The 15,296-nt window shown below is 35.1% G+C and overlaps 1 protein-coding gene across 5 annotated transcripts in view; it reads right to left on the bottom strand.

The window, feature by feature from the left end:
• Positions 1–15,296, bottom strand: part of HCFC2 (host cell factor C2) — a 67,839-nt gene that overhangs the window by 32,918 nt on the left and 19,625 nt on the right. For 3 of the 5 annotated variants that reach the window (XM_034987695.1, XM_034987696.1, XM_034987694.1), the window contains exons 8-15: positions 13,101–13,345; positions 11,347–11,514; positions 10,516–10,568; positions 8,845–9,043; positions 4,807–5,010; positions 4,166–4,239; positions 2,107–2,244; positions 191–376 (exon numbers count right to left, since the gene is read on the bottom strand). In XM_034987695.1, coding sequence (XP_034843586.1) covers positions 191–376; positions 2,107–2,244; positions 4,166–4,239; positions 4,807–5,010; positions 8,845–9,043; positions 10,516–10,568; positions 11,347–11,514; positions 13,101–13,345 — 1,267 coding nt within the window. The remainder of the gene's footprint in view (positions 1–190; positions 377–2,106; positions 2,245–4,165; positions 4,240–4,806; positions 5,011–8,844; positions 9,044–10,515; positions 10,569–11,346; positions 11,515–13,100; positions 13,346–15,296) is intronic. The other 2 variants (XM_034987697.1, XM_034987698.1) reach the window with 1 other exon arrangement.

The raw sequence follows: 15,296 nt of genomic DNA on the forward strand, positions 1-15,296 counted from the left end.
AAGACCTAATTTTTTTTTTTATTGAAGTACTATTGACACACACATTACATTAGTTTCAGGTGTACATCAATCCACCCTTTTAGATACCTCTCATTTCATCAGTTACTAACATGAATCTCTAAACTGACAGTTTTACTTCATGTACAAAATTTCAATAATTAAATCACCAAGCCTTGACCTGACATCTCACCTTTGAAATTCTGACTGCAGAAGGAGCTCCAGGAAAACCGGGAATACAAGTTTTAAATTCACTGATTTTGCTGAAAGGGCCTATTCCACAACCATTGATGGCAGCAACCCTGAATCTGTATCCCGTGCCTGGAACAAGATCTTGTTTCTTAAGTAAACTGTAGTCAGGTGCGTCTGCATTTCCTATCTAAAATGTAATACATGCAAACGTCAAAAGGTGCAATTCATCATTTTGTCATTCAACAAGAAAACTTTTAAAGAATGAATTATGTTTTAAGGTTCTAGTTCACATTTATTTCCCTTTTTTACACATGGAATAAACCTTCCAATACAAAAGCAACTAAGCCCATAAATTGGTGATTCTTATCCAGAGGAAAAATGCTCTTTCCAGTTAAAAACCACTGATTATAAAAAGAAATTGAAGTGTGTTCTGCACATAAAGAATATGAAGGTAGAAAAAATTGACGACCACTATAAACAAAGTAACAACTATCTTTATAAACTTAGAGTAAAAATCTCAGAAGAACTACTCTCAAATAGTCTAACCAGGAACAATACCCTTTGGATATAGGCAAGCAAGCTTGACAGAAGTGACTAGCATGTAATATAGAGCATTTTAAAAATTAATATTCAGCAGATGCTGAATAAATGTTAAATAACTGGATTGCATATTCTGGGTAGAAGTTCATAACGTTCACAACTTTCAAACAGTTTTTCCATGTTCTCCCTAACTCACTGCACCACTGTGAGGCAGGTAGTGCTAATGGTATCATTCCCAATTTTAAGGGAGCAATATCATTTTTGTTTTATAGATGAGGAAACGGAGTCTCAGAGAGGTTAAACAGTGACTTGTCCAAGGTCACACTGTTGAGTCCTGGAACTAATGATTCAAACCCAAGCTTACTGGTTCTAAATTTTATGCTGTTTTTCTTTTGGGAAAGACAGGTAGCTACTAGGCCCTTAGATATTGTTATTCCCTTATATATGAAATCAAACTACCGCCAGAAATTTCATTAGGTATAATACTAACAAATTATTAACCAGGATTTCTGTTTTGTCAATTGGAAGAATTCTATGAAAAAGAAAGATATCAGAAGTAATATTAGAGAAACTAAAATGTAATGATAAATGATAAATTATCCATTTATGTAGATCTAGGCAATTCACTCTCTGAAATTCACCATTCCAGAAAAAAATCAGTTCAATGTGCTTTGGAGCTGTTATTTATTTCATAATTCTTAGGGTTAATGTCTCACTTATATATATGAGTTCTTCTTTAAAGGAGTTTCAGAATCAAGAGAAAATTAGATTGTATTCAATAACCAACAGGAGCTCTTAAATTTTTTAAGTTGTGAAATCAGGAATTTAAAAAATTCTCAGTAAAGGGGCGCCTGGCTGGCTCAGTTGGTTAAGCGTCAGACTCTTGATTTTGGCTCAGGTCATGATCTCAGGGTCTTGAGACAGAGGCTCCACTCTCAGTGTGGAGTCTGCTTCTCTCCCTCTGCCCCTCCCCTGACTTGTGCACTCAAACGCTAAATAAATAAATAAACCTTAAAAAAAAAAAAGTTCTCAGTAAGAAAAAATGTTCCATTCTCAAAACACACCAGGTAACAAAATTAGAGAGAGAGATATTTCAAAAAATCCTTCTCTGTACTGGCCAGACCATATTATTTATGACTCAAAATCCAGCCCAGTGATTGTATAAGGTTTTTTAAGTGACCTGCTTGTGATATATTTCATAAAAAGTGCCTTAAAAAAGAACACAAGATAATTAGGCATATAGATAGGAATCTCAATTATAGATTGTGAACAGATCCCAGTTTCATGCATTCAAGTGACTTGAATCAGGGTTATTAAAAAATATCTCATTCATGAAACTTATAACTCACAGGGTAGGAAATATAGATCAACAGCTACCTTTGAGATGCTTTGCTTTCCTTTTGGCAGCAAATAAAACTGGCTCACCAAAGCTGTATTATTTTTAAAAATTCCTACATCACACCACTGTCGTTCTCCTGCTTTCACTGTGGCCACTGGATTTGAAGGAGTCTCTTTCTAATTTCAGAGAAAGAAAAATTTATCAGGACTCTTATTGTGCATATAAGAAACTTCAAGATTTAATAAATCCATGCAGTGATCTACAAGTAGGTATATGGGTAAACACCACAACATTAAAAGCTCATAAGTAAATAAACTCTTAACAGATTAGGTCAACTGACAGTGAAACAGGGATGCCAATTCAAACACAGGGAGTGACAGGCATTCTCCAAGTCAGTGGCTCTGCACTATCAACCTAGCTGCAGTTAGCATGCTTTCCAATCAGTGATATGTTAAAATGCCGGCTGTTTTACAGAACACTGTCATTTCAGAGACCCTCTCAGAAAATGTAATCCCTTTAGTGTGAAATTACACCTTGCTCCAAAGGAGCAAATAAGGAAAAATTCATTCCAAGCTGGCTTATTTCTAGACTCAAAAACAACTAGCAGAAATTCAGTGATCTTTGCACTTGAAATACCTGTGATTCTCCAAACCTAAAAGGAGAAAAAATGTTCAAAACTAAAATGCAATTTGAATATACTTTAGTATATACTAAAGAGGAGCAGATTAAACAGTTTTATATTTTTTACCTTGCTTTAAAACAAATAAACTTCCTCTACCTTAAGCTACTTTTAGTGATAAGTGAATTATACTTATCCCTGGAACTAACCTTTTTAAGCCATCTTCTTTATAAATGAGACACTGTTTCCAGAAGCTCAAAACAAATGTGCACTTCAGTTATTTATTTCTGTCTTAAATATATAACAGCAGAGGTACATGCTTACAATTCACATTATTTGTTATTTAGGCTATCACACATGACAACGTGAGCTAACCAGAAAAGTCTTTTAAGTTTTTTTTTTTAAAGGAATATCTTTAAGCTTGTTTTCATTTTTAAAGTTGTAAAAACTCTCTTCAACAACTTTTATAAAACAACTGGCTCCCCCTGAAATAACAAATACCATTCTGGCTGATGTGTTGCAAAATAGGTTTAGGAGAAAAAAAGTTCCCTTTAATAATTCTTCCCTGAGAAGAGTCTAAGAATTCTAGGACTTAACATTCTGGAAAGGTGAAAGCTGATGAAGGTAAATATCTGATCGAAATCCATAAAATCATGATTGAAAGAAAACTAAAACTACAGACAATTCCTGAAGATTCCCAGAGGTAAATATTAGGTCAAATAAAACTCTTGCTCATAGCAATAAAGTTGAAATGACTGATAATTTTAAAATAAATTAAAAAGTATATACACACACATGCACACACATATGTTTACCCTTATATTTACCTCATTAAGACAACCGTGGTATATTTGTGAGGCAAATACTTAGCATTTTAAGTTTGGTGCCATGCAGACCGATTTTGGCCTTTCATAAAACAACCCAGTGTCAGAGATTATTGGGCTACCCTATAGGTATGTCTAACCCAATCTGCAATATTCTGCTATTCTCCCAATAGCTAGCAATAGAGCCATTGAAGTTTTATATTCTGTAACATGTCCTTTTACTCTTTAAGCCATTAATGTAATTTACATATGTACATATATATGTAGACATACACACACCCATATTTCTGGTTATGAAAGCAGCACATTTCACTCTACAAAAATATTGAAGGCCCACAGAAGTAAGTAAAAATTATCTGTGGCCGCACAGCCTGGAGAAAGTCATCTAGCATTAGAGTGTGGATGTGCGTGGACTCACGTGAGAGTGAGAATGTATGTATCGTGTGTGTCTTTTAATAAAATTGGGACCACAGTATATATATATTATTTTTTATGCAGCTTTTTTCACTTAACATTTTTCTATTCAAGCCTTCATTTCTCAATCTTTGGCAAAGTCATCACTAGAGGACAGCCAAGAATCTTCTCATGAATTTATGCTGAAGTTGCTCAGCATCCCACCTTTAAACACATAGGCTCTTCAGGTCATATACTTACAGAAAACGGCATCACTGTAGCATGTGTTTCTACACGGCTGATCTTAGTCGCAGGCAGTGCACATGCTTCATCAACTAAAAACCAAACAATTCATCATATAAGACTTACGTAATCACTTAGCAAACAGACACATTAAAATATAATTTATAAAAATACAAAAAATAGCCAGAGGGAGAAAAACACAATAATTCGAAATATGGATGCTCTAACTTGAACTAATTCACAAAGTTCATTTCTCAAGGGTTTGATGACTTGCTAGAACTTCAGAGAATGTTTACCAAAGATGAAACACAAGTCCTATTGCAAAAGAATGAAATGAGCATTTACAAAATCAGAAATCAATCAAGCTGGGAGAATTATTACTCCATAGTCTAAAGAATGAAGTTTTTCTATGGGAAAGAAGTTTGCTGAATATATTCATGGTAGGAAAAATACATTCTGAATGTATTTCAGTGTGTGCTGATTTAAATATTTTATGGAAGGCAGCAGAGTATATTATATAATAATTTTAATTGAAATGTTTTATCTGTTTATATATGATTCAATCCAAGATGAAATGGAATTCCCATCTAAACAAATAAGTTTGATGAATTTATATACAAAAATGGTTCAAAATACAGTATGTGAAACACATTTCAAACCTTCAGATTTGGTACTGAATGTTGTTAGTGAAGTTTCATCTTTTACAACTGCCCCATTTGTACTGGATGATTCAGTTTTAATGGTCTGCTGGGTTACCATAGTTTGTGCGCTGGAAACAGAACTGGATACAGAAGTTTCAGGGATTACTGTTCTTAAGTCCAGGCAACTACTTAGAACACCTATATTTGCTGAAGTATGAGGACCTAAAATTAAAGTGAAAAGATCAATTATTAACATAATGCCTGCAATAAGTGTTCCATATTATGGTTCTTGTCATACAATTCTTGGTATTTTCGATTTTAAAAATATAAACATGAGTAATGTATATGTCATTCATATGAATTAACCACTAGGCATATAATATTTAGAAAAATAAAGTGCACTACACAGACAACAGATGTTCAACTTCTTAGCTCCTTCTTCCACTCTAAACACTGAATCATTGTTCTCGGACTCTCCTAAATCATAGATCAAATGCCCTGCTTCTCGTTTTAGGGAAACATATAGAAGTCATCAGGCATGAATGCCATCAATTTTCTGCCTCTCCTGCCCTAAACTAGAAATATATTTGTGATTATGCCCATCCTTTCTGTTTTCTCTTCCATTTCAAAGGATGAACTGACCTCTCTCCTGAGGAAGGATAATCTATCCTCCTGTGCTCTTGGCCCCATTCCTTCCCCATATTTTGGGACCCTCTTTCATCAATCATTACTCTCTCTTCAGGGTTTTCAGATTCTTTTTCATTAGTAGTTTTTGGCCATCGGTCCATAAACATTATCAAGTCTCTCAAGCAAACAAACAAGCATCTTCTCTGACCCCACAAATCTCCTCCAGTTACCTCTGCCCCTCACTAATTCTCTTCAGAGCAGTCTCTACTTCCTTGACCTCCTCAAACTTGGTTTCTAGCCCACTACTCTAATGAAATGGCTCTGGCAAATGTCAATGATTTCAAGGGATGCCTTTCGATTTCCATCTACTTGACCTTTCTGCAATGTGAACAACGCTGACCACATTCTCCTTTTTGAAGCTGTTTCTTTCTATGACTTATAATTACTCATTCCACAATACTGAAGATTTACTATTTAACAGATACTGTGCTTGTTTCTACAATGTTGAAACAAAGCAGGCATGGTTAATACCTCATCAAGTTAAAATCATGTGATAGAGATAGACCTACAAACTGTGATGCCTGGAAAAAATAGGACACCAATCTCTTTGGTTCTTTTCCTGACCTTCTAGGAACCCCTTTTCAATCTCTTTAGCTGGTTTCTTCTCTTCAAATGACTCTTCAAATGCAGATGTTCCCAAGCCTCTCTTTTCTCCATTTACATAGTTTCCTATGCTTTAACTACATTCACAAATCATACCTCTCTCAAATACATATGTCCTGGGCATTGTGCCAGGTGCTAGGAATCTCACAGTAAACAAGTCAGACGAGGTCCCTGCTCTTGTAGAGCTTATATTTTAGATACCCTTAACTTCCAAATTTTACTTCCAGCCAAAAACTACTACCTAAACTCTACACCTAAGTATCCAACTGCCCATTAGAAATCTTTACCAATATGTTCTTCAAGTGCCTCAAAAACACTAAGTTCAAAGTTGAACGTACCTTTTTCCCAAGTCTGTTCTTGCTCCTATATTTCATATCTTGATAAAGAGTATCATCATCCACTGAATTTCCAACCCCAAAAACTGGGAGTCATGGTCAACTCATTTTTATTTCTCATATCCAACCAGTTTCCAAGGCTAATAACGGATGCTAGTTTCTAAAAGTCTGAGAAATGATATATTCTCTCCTCTCCATCCCACCCACTGCGTCTCTTGCAGTTCTAAAGGAACACCCTAATGGGTCTCCCAATCATTTCCTACTATAGTTCTGATGGTGAGGCCAGAGCGTTCTTTCCAAACAACAACTAATCATGTCACTCTTCCACTTTTAAAACATACCAGCTACTCTAACCTCCAGAGAAAAAGTCCAATCTCCTCTTGTTAACCTATCATTGGGTAGCCATTCATTCACATATTTGAATGTCTATGATCTGCCAGATACTGTCACTGTACAATCACTCTGGTTTTCCCATTTGCCTAATACTAATTTTATCCAAACTGCCCTACAACATAGGATTTAGAGTGTATTAAGATTCTAAAACCTCAAAGCTTTTATTTGTTTTCAAGAATATAAACTTTACAAGACAGACATAGAAAATCACTGTAAGAAGGAAAAACAGGGGCGCCTGGGTGGCTCAGTCGGTTAAGCATCTGCCTTCGGCTCAGGTCATGATCCCTGGGTCCTAGGAGTGAGCCCCTCATCAGGTTCCCTGCTCACTAGGAAGCCTGCTTCTTCCCCCCCCACTGCCTGCCATTCCCCTGCTTGTGCTCTCTCTGTCAAATAAATAAACAAAACAAAACAAAAAAGAGAAATATAAGCTGCAGCCCACGAACAGGCTTTTATAATTTTGACCAAATGATTCCATCAGAAAATCAAGAAAACAAAAGTGTTTTCCTTTTCCACATGTAATGAAATGAGGAAAAATGATAGGAAATTATTTTCCTTGAATACTCTTATCTACTATGGGCTCATAAAGAAAAACGGAAATAAAAATTATATTCATCTTGTTAACTTTGCATCATGGAAGAGGATTTAGATTTATATCAGCTGTCATGATGTTTTCAAATTAAAAATACAGTCACATATTTCTATGTCACAGACATATCAGAATGAGACTTATAGAATAATTTTAGATATTTAAATCAGGCGCAATGCTTAATGTATCTCAAACGGCATAAGAATATTCAAATGAACTCATTTTAAATATAAGGTTCACCAATTACAAGCTGTCCCATGAATGTAATCAACAGTTCTCATAAATGAATGATCTTTCTGAGGATAATCCAGTTACTTCCTATACAAATATTTACTAAGTGACTACTATTAACCAGGCATGGATTCAAGTGCTGAGGAAATATAAGAGATGAACAAGAAAATCCCTGCCCCAAATAAATAATTTTAGATAGTTCTAAGTGCTAAGAAAATACAGTAATGGAGGGTACGTGCACCCCGATGTTTATAGCAGCAATGTCCACAATAGCCAAATTGTGGAAAGGGCCAAGATGTCCATCAACAAATGAATGGATAAAGAAGATGTGGTATATATATACAATGGAATATTATGCAGCCATCAAAAGGAATGAGATCTTGCCATTTGCAACGACGTGGATGGAACTGGAGGGTATTATGTTGAGCAAAATAAGTCAAACAGAGAAAGATATGTATCATATGACCTCACTGATATGAGGAATTCTTAATCGCAGGAAACAAACTGAGGGTTGCTGGAGTGGGGGGTGGGGGGGGAGGCGGTGACTGGGTAATAGACACTGGGGAGGATATGTGCTCTGGTAAGTGCTGTGAATTGTGCAAGACTGTTGAATCTCAGATCTGTACCTCTGAAACAAATAATGCAATATATGTTAAGAAAAAAAAAAAAGAAGAAGAAGGTAGCGGGAGGGGAAGAATGAAGCGGGGGAAATCGGAGGGGTAGACGAACCATGAGAGACGATGGACTCTGAAAAACAAACAGGGTTCTAGAGGGGAGGGGGGTGGGAGGATGGGTTAGCCTGGTGGTGGGTATTGAGGAGGGCACATTCTGCATGGAGCACTGGGTGTTATGCACAAACAATGAATCATGGAATACTACATCTAAAACTAATGATGTAATGTATGGGGATTAACATAAGAATAAAAAAAATTGAAAAAAAAAAAAAAGAAAATACAGTAATGGGAGAGGGACACTGCAACACTGGCCAACCTCAAATGTCATACAAAAGCTTGCCTCATCTGAATTCCATAGCTCATAACTAAGTGTTACTATTCAGGTAGGTGCTTCCTTGGTATCTTGATATCACTCTAACTAGGGTCAATATGGCAGGCTTATTATTATTTTGAAAATGGATCAAAACCATGGAACATTTACTTTTCCAAAGACTAAAATTCCATATTATAAAAAGCCTTAGCTTTATTTAAAATGCAATCCTTATACCTTCATTTTTCCTTAGCACATCCACGACACAACTATTATGATTAGAAGCATTAGTTGCCAAAGATGAATGTATAGTTGCCAAAGATGAATGTAAAGTGGCATTAGAATCAGTTGATGCTTTGAGATCTGGTCTGTTTTTCACAGAAGTTCCTTTCATAGCTGTATGTTCAGTTTTTGTACTGTTCATTGTATCACTGATCTATAAAAAATAAAATAGTTTATTGTAGCAAGCAATGTTCAATTGAATAAAAATACATGTAAAAAACAAGCAAAATAATTTACAACTTAAATGCTATTGAAAATAAATTTACCAAGATATAAAACAGTTTAAATTATATTCTTAATTTGTATAGGATTGTTCTTTAAATTTTATAATAGTTTAAGAAAATAATTTCTTCACTTAATCTCCATTCTCAAAAGACCAGTTCCGAAGGGGAATGGGAGGGTATATTCTGAGGAAAAAAAAACACTACATTTTTATAAGTGGTAGTTAGTATTCAAGTAAATATGTATGTAACACAGGAGACAACACCAAAGCTACCGAGTTTAACATTTTTGTCAAATTTTCTTAACAAGGTCAATATGGACATTAAAGATCTGATGACTCCAAAAATAAAATCTCAGTTCAAGCAAATGAATTATTCTGTATGACTGAGTTTTCCAAAGAGAGATCAAGATTTAATATATACACATATCAATATTCTTTACCATTAAACATTTAAGATAGGAATCTTTCTAATTCTGTTTTTGTCTTCTTATATACACTATAATGAATATATTTAAACTTTTTGATAATTCAGGTCATCAGTGTATCAATTACTACTACAAAGCAATAACTATGGGTCTACTGCACCATAAAAGTGATCTGGCTTTTATTCAAAAACCCCAATATTGCTGCCCCTTTTTACTTACCTGTTTTTTGTTACTTTTCTGTCTCCATCTTGATTGTTAATTATAACTCTATAGTCAGTTATAACTTCTGATGGCCCTAAAGATACTTGTCCATCACAGTCATGTTCAGAACACATGCGCTTACACCTACATCATTTTCCTTGAAAAGAATCTACTGTATATTTAGTAGCAGTTTGCCATGAAAAACCAGTGTAAATCCTAGTAAGCTTATTCATTAGTCTCTACAAATATCTATTGTGAAGCACTTCATAAACAAGAAGGAACCTCACAAACATCAGTGCTCAATTTAGCAACTCATATTCTTTGGTCAACAAAGTACATAGTAAAGAAATGTATTTCATGTTGATTTTCCAGGTATTAGTTGAAATTTAAAATGAGTGTGTATGACATTTAGAAATGTCAAAAAGATTTCAAGATATTGTAAGTATAAATTATAAGGGATTTGTCTCTGATGCTATGTGTAATGAAGGTAGACTTCAATCTCTTGGTTAGGGGTTCTTAATCTGGGCTACTGGCATAGTCATCAGTGGAGCGTTCCTTGAAACCAGTTACCTGGGCATCATCCTAAAGATTCTGCTTCACTAAATCTGGGGAAAGGCTGGGATTCTGTGTATGTTTGTTTTTTAATCTCAGAGGTGATTCTAATATGCAGCCAGGGTTGAGAACTTCTGTCCTAGGGTAATATGCTAAAAATATGAATAAAAATTGGGACTCTAACCTTAAACATTCATTTGTCATCATACATTTTTTTTAACTTACACTGTTAGGAATGGTGCTATTACTGCCTTGTCTGTGAGGGTCCATTCTGACTCCTGTAGGAATAAGAAAGTTCAGACTGACATGCTCTAAATTAGTTTCAATAAAATATATTACAATCAAGTATTTCTAAAAGTTATGTATTAAAGGTTAAAAAGTATCTTTATCAAAGTTTATCTATTTTCTTAATAGTTTGCTTAATAGTTGACTAAAATCCTTTCTAAAAGAACATGTAAAATTAAGTGTTTTTAACTTTGCAAGTGCCTATTACTGTACAAAAATACTTTTGAAAAAAGCTGAAATATTTATGAAAGCAAATTAAAACCATCTCCTGAAGTCATGTATCATGTCAAATTAAGAAAGTACATCAGGGGGCGCCTGGGTGGCTCAGTCGTTAAGTGTCTGCCTTCAGCTCAGGTCATGATCCCAGGGTCCTGGGATCGAGCCCCGCATCGGGCTCCCTGCTCGGCCAGGAGCCTGCTTCTCCCTCTCCCACTCCCCCTGCTTGTGTTCCCTCTCTAGCTGTCTCTCCCTCTCTCTGTGTCAAATAAATAAATAAAATCTTAAAAAAAAAAAAACACAACAACAAAAAAGAAAGTACATCAGAATGAACTGCAGAAAAAACACTGTATCCTACATGTCTATGCATTCTACCACATCATAATGATAAGACAGGCAAGTTTCAGAGTTGAAATGCAATATATTTGATTAACCAGGCAGGAAACATCATTATCATTAAATTTTTAAAAGTAGGCCTTAAGCACTGGCTTTCCTGCAGTAACTTTTTAAAAAAAGCATATGAGCATGCATGCTTTAAGGTGAAAATTATGTTACCTTGCATATTTGGTGCTGCTGAAGAATCTGATGATGCAGCTTGGTACGGCAAGTCTGTATTCAGCTGCAAAAGATAGCCCTCAACTGTAGGCACTTCATCCCATTTGACATGGAAAGAGTTGGTAGTGGCTTTGATCAGCTGTACTTGTGATGGTGCTGGCGGTTTCTCTAAAGAACAATATTGATATTAAATACATTGATGTTTCAAATGTACCAACAGTTTGCCTCTATAGTTTGTGTGGGCCTAGGGCTCTGAAAACATCAGCAATGAGTATTTCAACTGTTTACCAAGAGGGAGAAAAATTACTCAGATATACATAGCTATCGTAGGTCAAATGAAAACAGTTTGGGGTTCTGATTCTATTTATTTATTTAATTCCTTATACAAATAGCTCTACACACAAAACAATCCAAGCTATTTGTGTCATCAGAATCAGAAAGAAATGTTTAATCATAGAAGTGTGGGGGAGAGGGAGGAAGCAAGTATTTTATCATTATAGCTACATTATTTTACCTTCTTTTAAGTTTTTAATTTTATGAGGCAATTTTCAGCCAATAGCATACATGTCAGAAATACTGTTAATGTTAACAAAGATGATTTGGACATGATATTTTGGAAAAACATAACTTCTTGAAGTTAATACCCTCTCATCAAAACTTGTACTATCCCAAACAAGTAATTACTTTGATATAAAATATTACCGACGCTTCCAAAACAAGTAATAATCATAGACTTCTAGAACTGGGAAAAAGAACCTGAGATTATTTCTACAATATCCTTGTCCTCTTTTTGTTTACCTACCATTTCAGGGAACTCACAATTCCTAAAGGAGTACATTCCATCTTTAGACAATTACTATAAGAAAATTTATTCTTCTAGTGAGTTGGTATCTACAAGCTATAACTTAATCCTTATAGAACAAGTCTAATATCTATCTTTTTGTATCTTTTAGAGAAGGGGTCAGCAAACTGGCTGGCTTATGGGCTGTTTTTATAAATAAAGTTTTATTGAAACACAGCTATGCTCATTTGTTTATGTATTAGTTATGATTGCTTTCATTCTACAGCAGCAGAATTGCATAGTTATAGTAGAGACCATATGGCCTAACTACAAAGCCTAAATATTTACATCTAGCCCTTCACAGAAAAATTTGATGACTGTGTTTTAGAGGACAAGTAAAACTAGTTCCTCCAACTATTCCCCATGTAGATTTCTCCATAATCCCATTCACAATCCAGTTTTACATTTCTTAAAGTAAGACAACCCATACAAGCAAATAATAAGAAGACAAGTCCAAGAGGTACACCACCCACATAATAGAAGTTACATGAAGAGAAAATAGAGAAAAAAGAAGGGTACAAATCAATGAAGTAAATCAAGAAAATTCCCAGAACTGAAGAACATGAGTTTCCAGACTGAAAGGGCCCACTGAGTACTCAACACAGTGGGTTAAAATTAGATGCACAAGTACATCACCATGAAATTTAAGAACAGTGGGGACAAAAAAAAAAAAAATCCTGAAAGCTATCAAGGGTGAGGGGGAAGGTCACATTTAAAAAGAACAAAAATTAGAAGTGGTTTGGGTTTCTCAACAAAAAACTAGAAGCTTGAATACAGTATAGCATTGCTTTCAAAATTTTGAAGAGTAATGACTTCCAATGTAGAATTCTACTTCCATGCAAATGGCCAAATAAGTGGAAGAAAGACTGAACATATTTCTAAACAGTGTGAAATCTCAAAATAAATTTATCACCTATGCACCCTTTTCCTGGGATGTGTTCCACAAAAAAATGAAAAAGTAAACTAAGAAAGGGAAAAATATGGGATCCAGGAAACGGGGAATCCGGCACAGGTGAGAGGCAAAAGATATCCCCAGGAAGATGATGAAGGGAGACTCCAAGATGATAGCTGGGCTCGATTTGTGGAAGACAATCATCCCAGATTGGAGCAGGAGAAATTTCTTCATGACGATGAAATTTGATAGAATATCTGATGCATCTAACCATAATGAGAGAAGATTTAAACAAATAACAGAGTATGGATTGAATTAGTGGTAGATACATACAAATCTAAAACAAACAAAAGTGACAATTATTAATCCACGGCAAATAAAAAATTGTGCAAGAAAAGTATCACAATATTCTAGATGGCTCACCTATGAACAGTGTTTATGTAGTCATAATGTAAATGAATACTCATCTAACAAAATTATGGTATAACCATATTGAGAAAATGGGGGTAGGAAAGGCGTATAGGAGAAAGGTGAGGAATGATGGGAAAAAGAGATAAATCCTTAATTTCCATAGAAGAAGGTGAGCATTTTATGTCTAAACCAAAAAAAATCAAAGTAACAATATATTCATGTTATATGGAAATACGTAAGTAAATACCAAAAGAATTGTTTAACAGAGTTGAAAGCAGATGCTTGTGAAGCAAGGAAAATGAGAGGAAGGTTGGAGCAAAGGACTGTTAATTTTCATAAAAAGCTTTTTGGAATTAACCACTCTTTTAAATATTAACAAATTCACAAAGATTAACTAAAAGTGAAAAAAGGCAAGATGAAGAGCCCTCATTTCCCCAATTCCCAAAATTCATGCCAACTTATTAAGAGGAGAAGCAAAATCTAAATTTTGACCTTATGATAGTGGTCACGATTACTTTTAGGTAGATATTCATGTCTAAAGAAAAGGTTTATGGAAAAACCGGCCATTCAGTGTCAGTAATTTTTAACCTTTTAAAGTCACAGATCCCTTAGATAATCTGTTGAAAGTGATGTATTCACTGCCAAGAAAAATTTATACACACATATTTTTCTTCCAATCTGAGACTAAAGTTTATCCTTGGACCTCAGGCAACAACTCCCAATTTCAAAGATGCATCAGTAAGTTGGATTTTCTATATTTCTTTCCTGCTTGCAAGTATGTGCTTCTTCCACAGAAAATATTTAGTCTCTTAGTTGTTCCATTTACTATTTTTTCAGTTATCTTAATTTTAAAATTAAACTGTTTTTACATTACAAAAGCAATACATGCCTCTGTAGAAAATACAGAGGAAAGAAAAACCTTTCAGAAAATGTTGACTCTCACCTTTAGGTAACACTTTGGTACACCATGTATCCTTCCAGATTTTTGGTTATATACTTAAAAGAAACTGGAATCATAGGTATGTTTTATAATCTGCTTTTCTCATGTAACAACATACATCTCCAGATCTGATTTCTTGACTGACCTCCAGATTTCTTTATATCAACTATGTATTTGATTTCCTTATTTCAAACTTAGCATAGTCTAAATGAAACTCTTAATTTTCTCCACAAACTGGTTTTTTCCTCAGTCTTCCCCATCCAAGTAAATGGAAATACCACCAAATTATTCAAGCTAAAAACTTCATCCTCCAGGGCGCCTGGGTGGCTCAGTTGGTTAAGCGACTGCCTTCAGCTCAGGTCATGATCCTGGAGTCCCTGGATAGAGTCCCGCATCGGGCAACCTGCTCAGCAGGGAGTCTGCTTCTCCCTCTCCCCTCCCCCTTCTTGTGCGCTCTCTCTCTCACTCTCTCAAATAAATAAATAAAATCTTAAAAAAAAACAAAAACAAAAAACAAAAAACTTCATCCTCCATTCTCTCTTTGTGCCACATGCCATACCCAATTCATCAGCCAGTTCTGTCAACAAGAACTCCAAAACATATCCAGAATTCATCCACTTCTCCCCATCTCTACTGGCACCACTGTAGTCTAAGACTTCTCTGACTCCTGTGAAAGCCTCCTAACTGGTCTCCCTGTGTGCACTTTTGCCCACCTACAATTTATATTCTATACAACTGCAGTGCCCATTCCAAAATGTACATCAGATCACAAAACATCTCTCCTTCCAACTAATAAACTACCCTTGTACTTTATAAACAAGCTAACCTCTACCATGATGTGCAAGGCCTTACATGATCTGTCCTGC

Source organism: Mirounga leonina, unplaced genomic scaffold, assembly GCF_011800145.1.
Source record: "Mirounga leonina isolate KUSES-001 unplaced genomic scaffold, KU_Mleo_1.0 Mir_418, whole genome shotgun sequence".
Lineage (NCBI taxonomy): Eukaryota > Metazoa > Chordata > Mammalia > Carnivora > Phocidae > Mirounga > Mirounga leonina.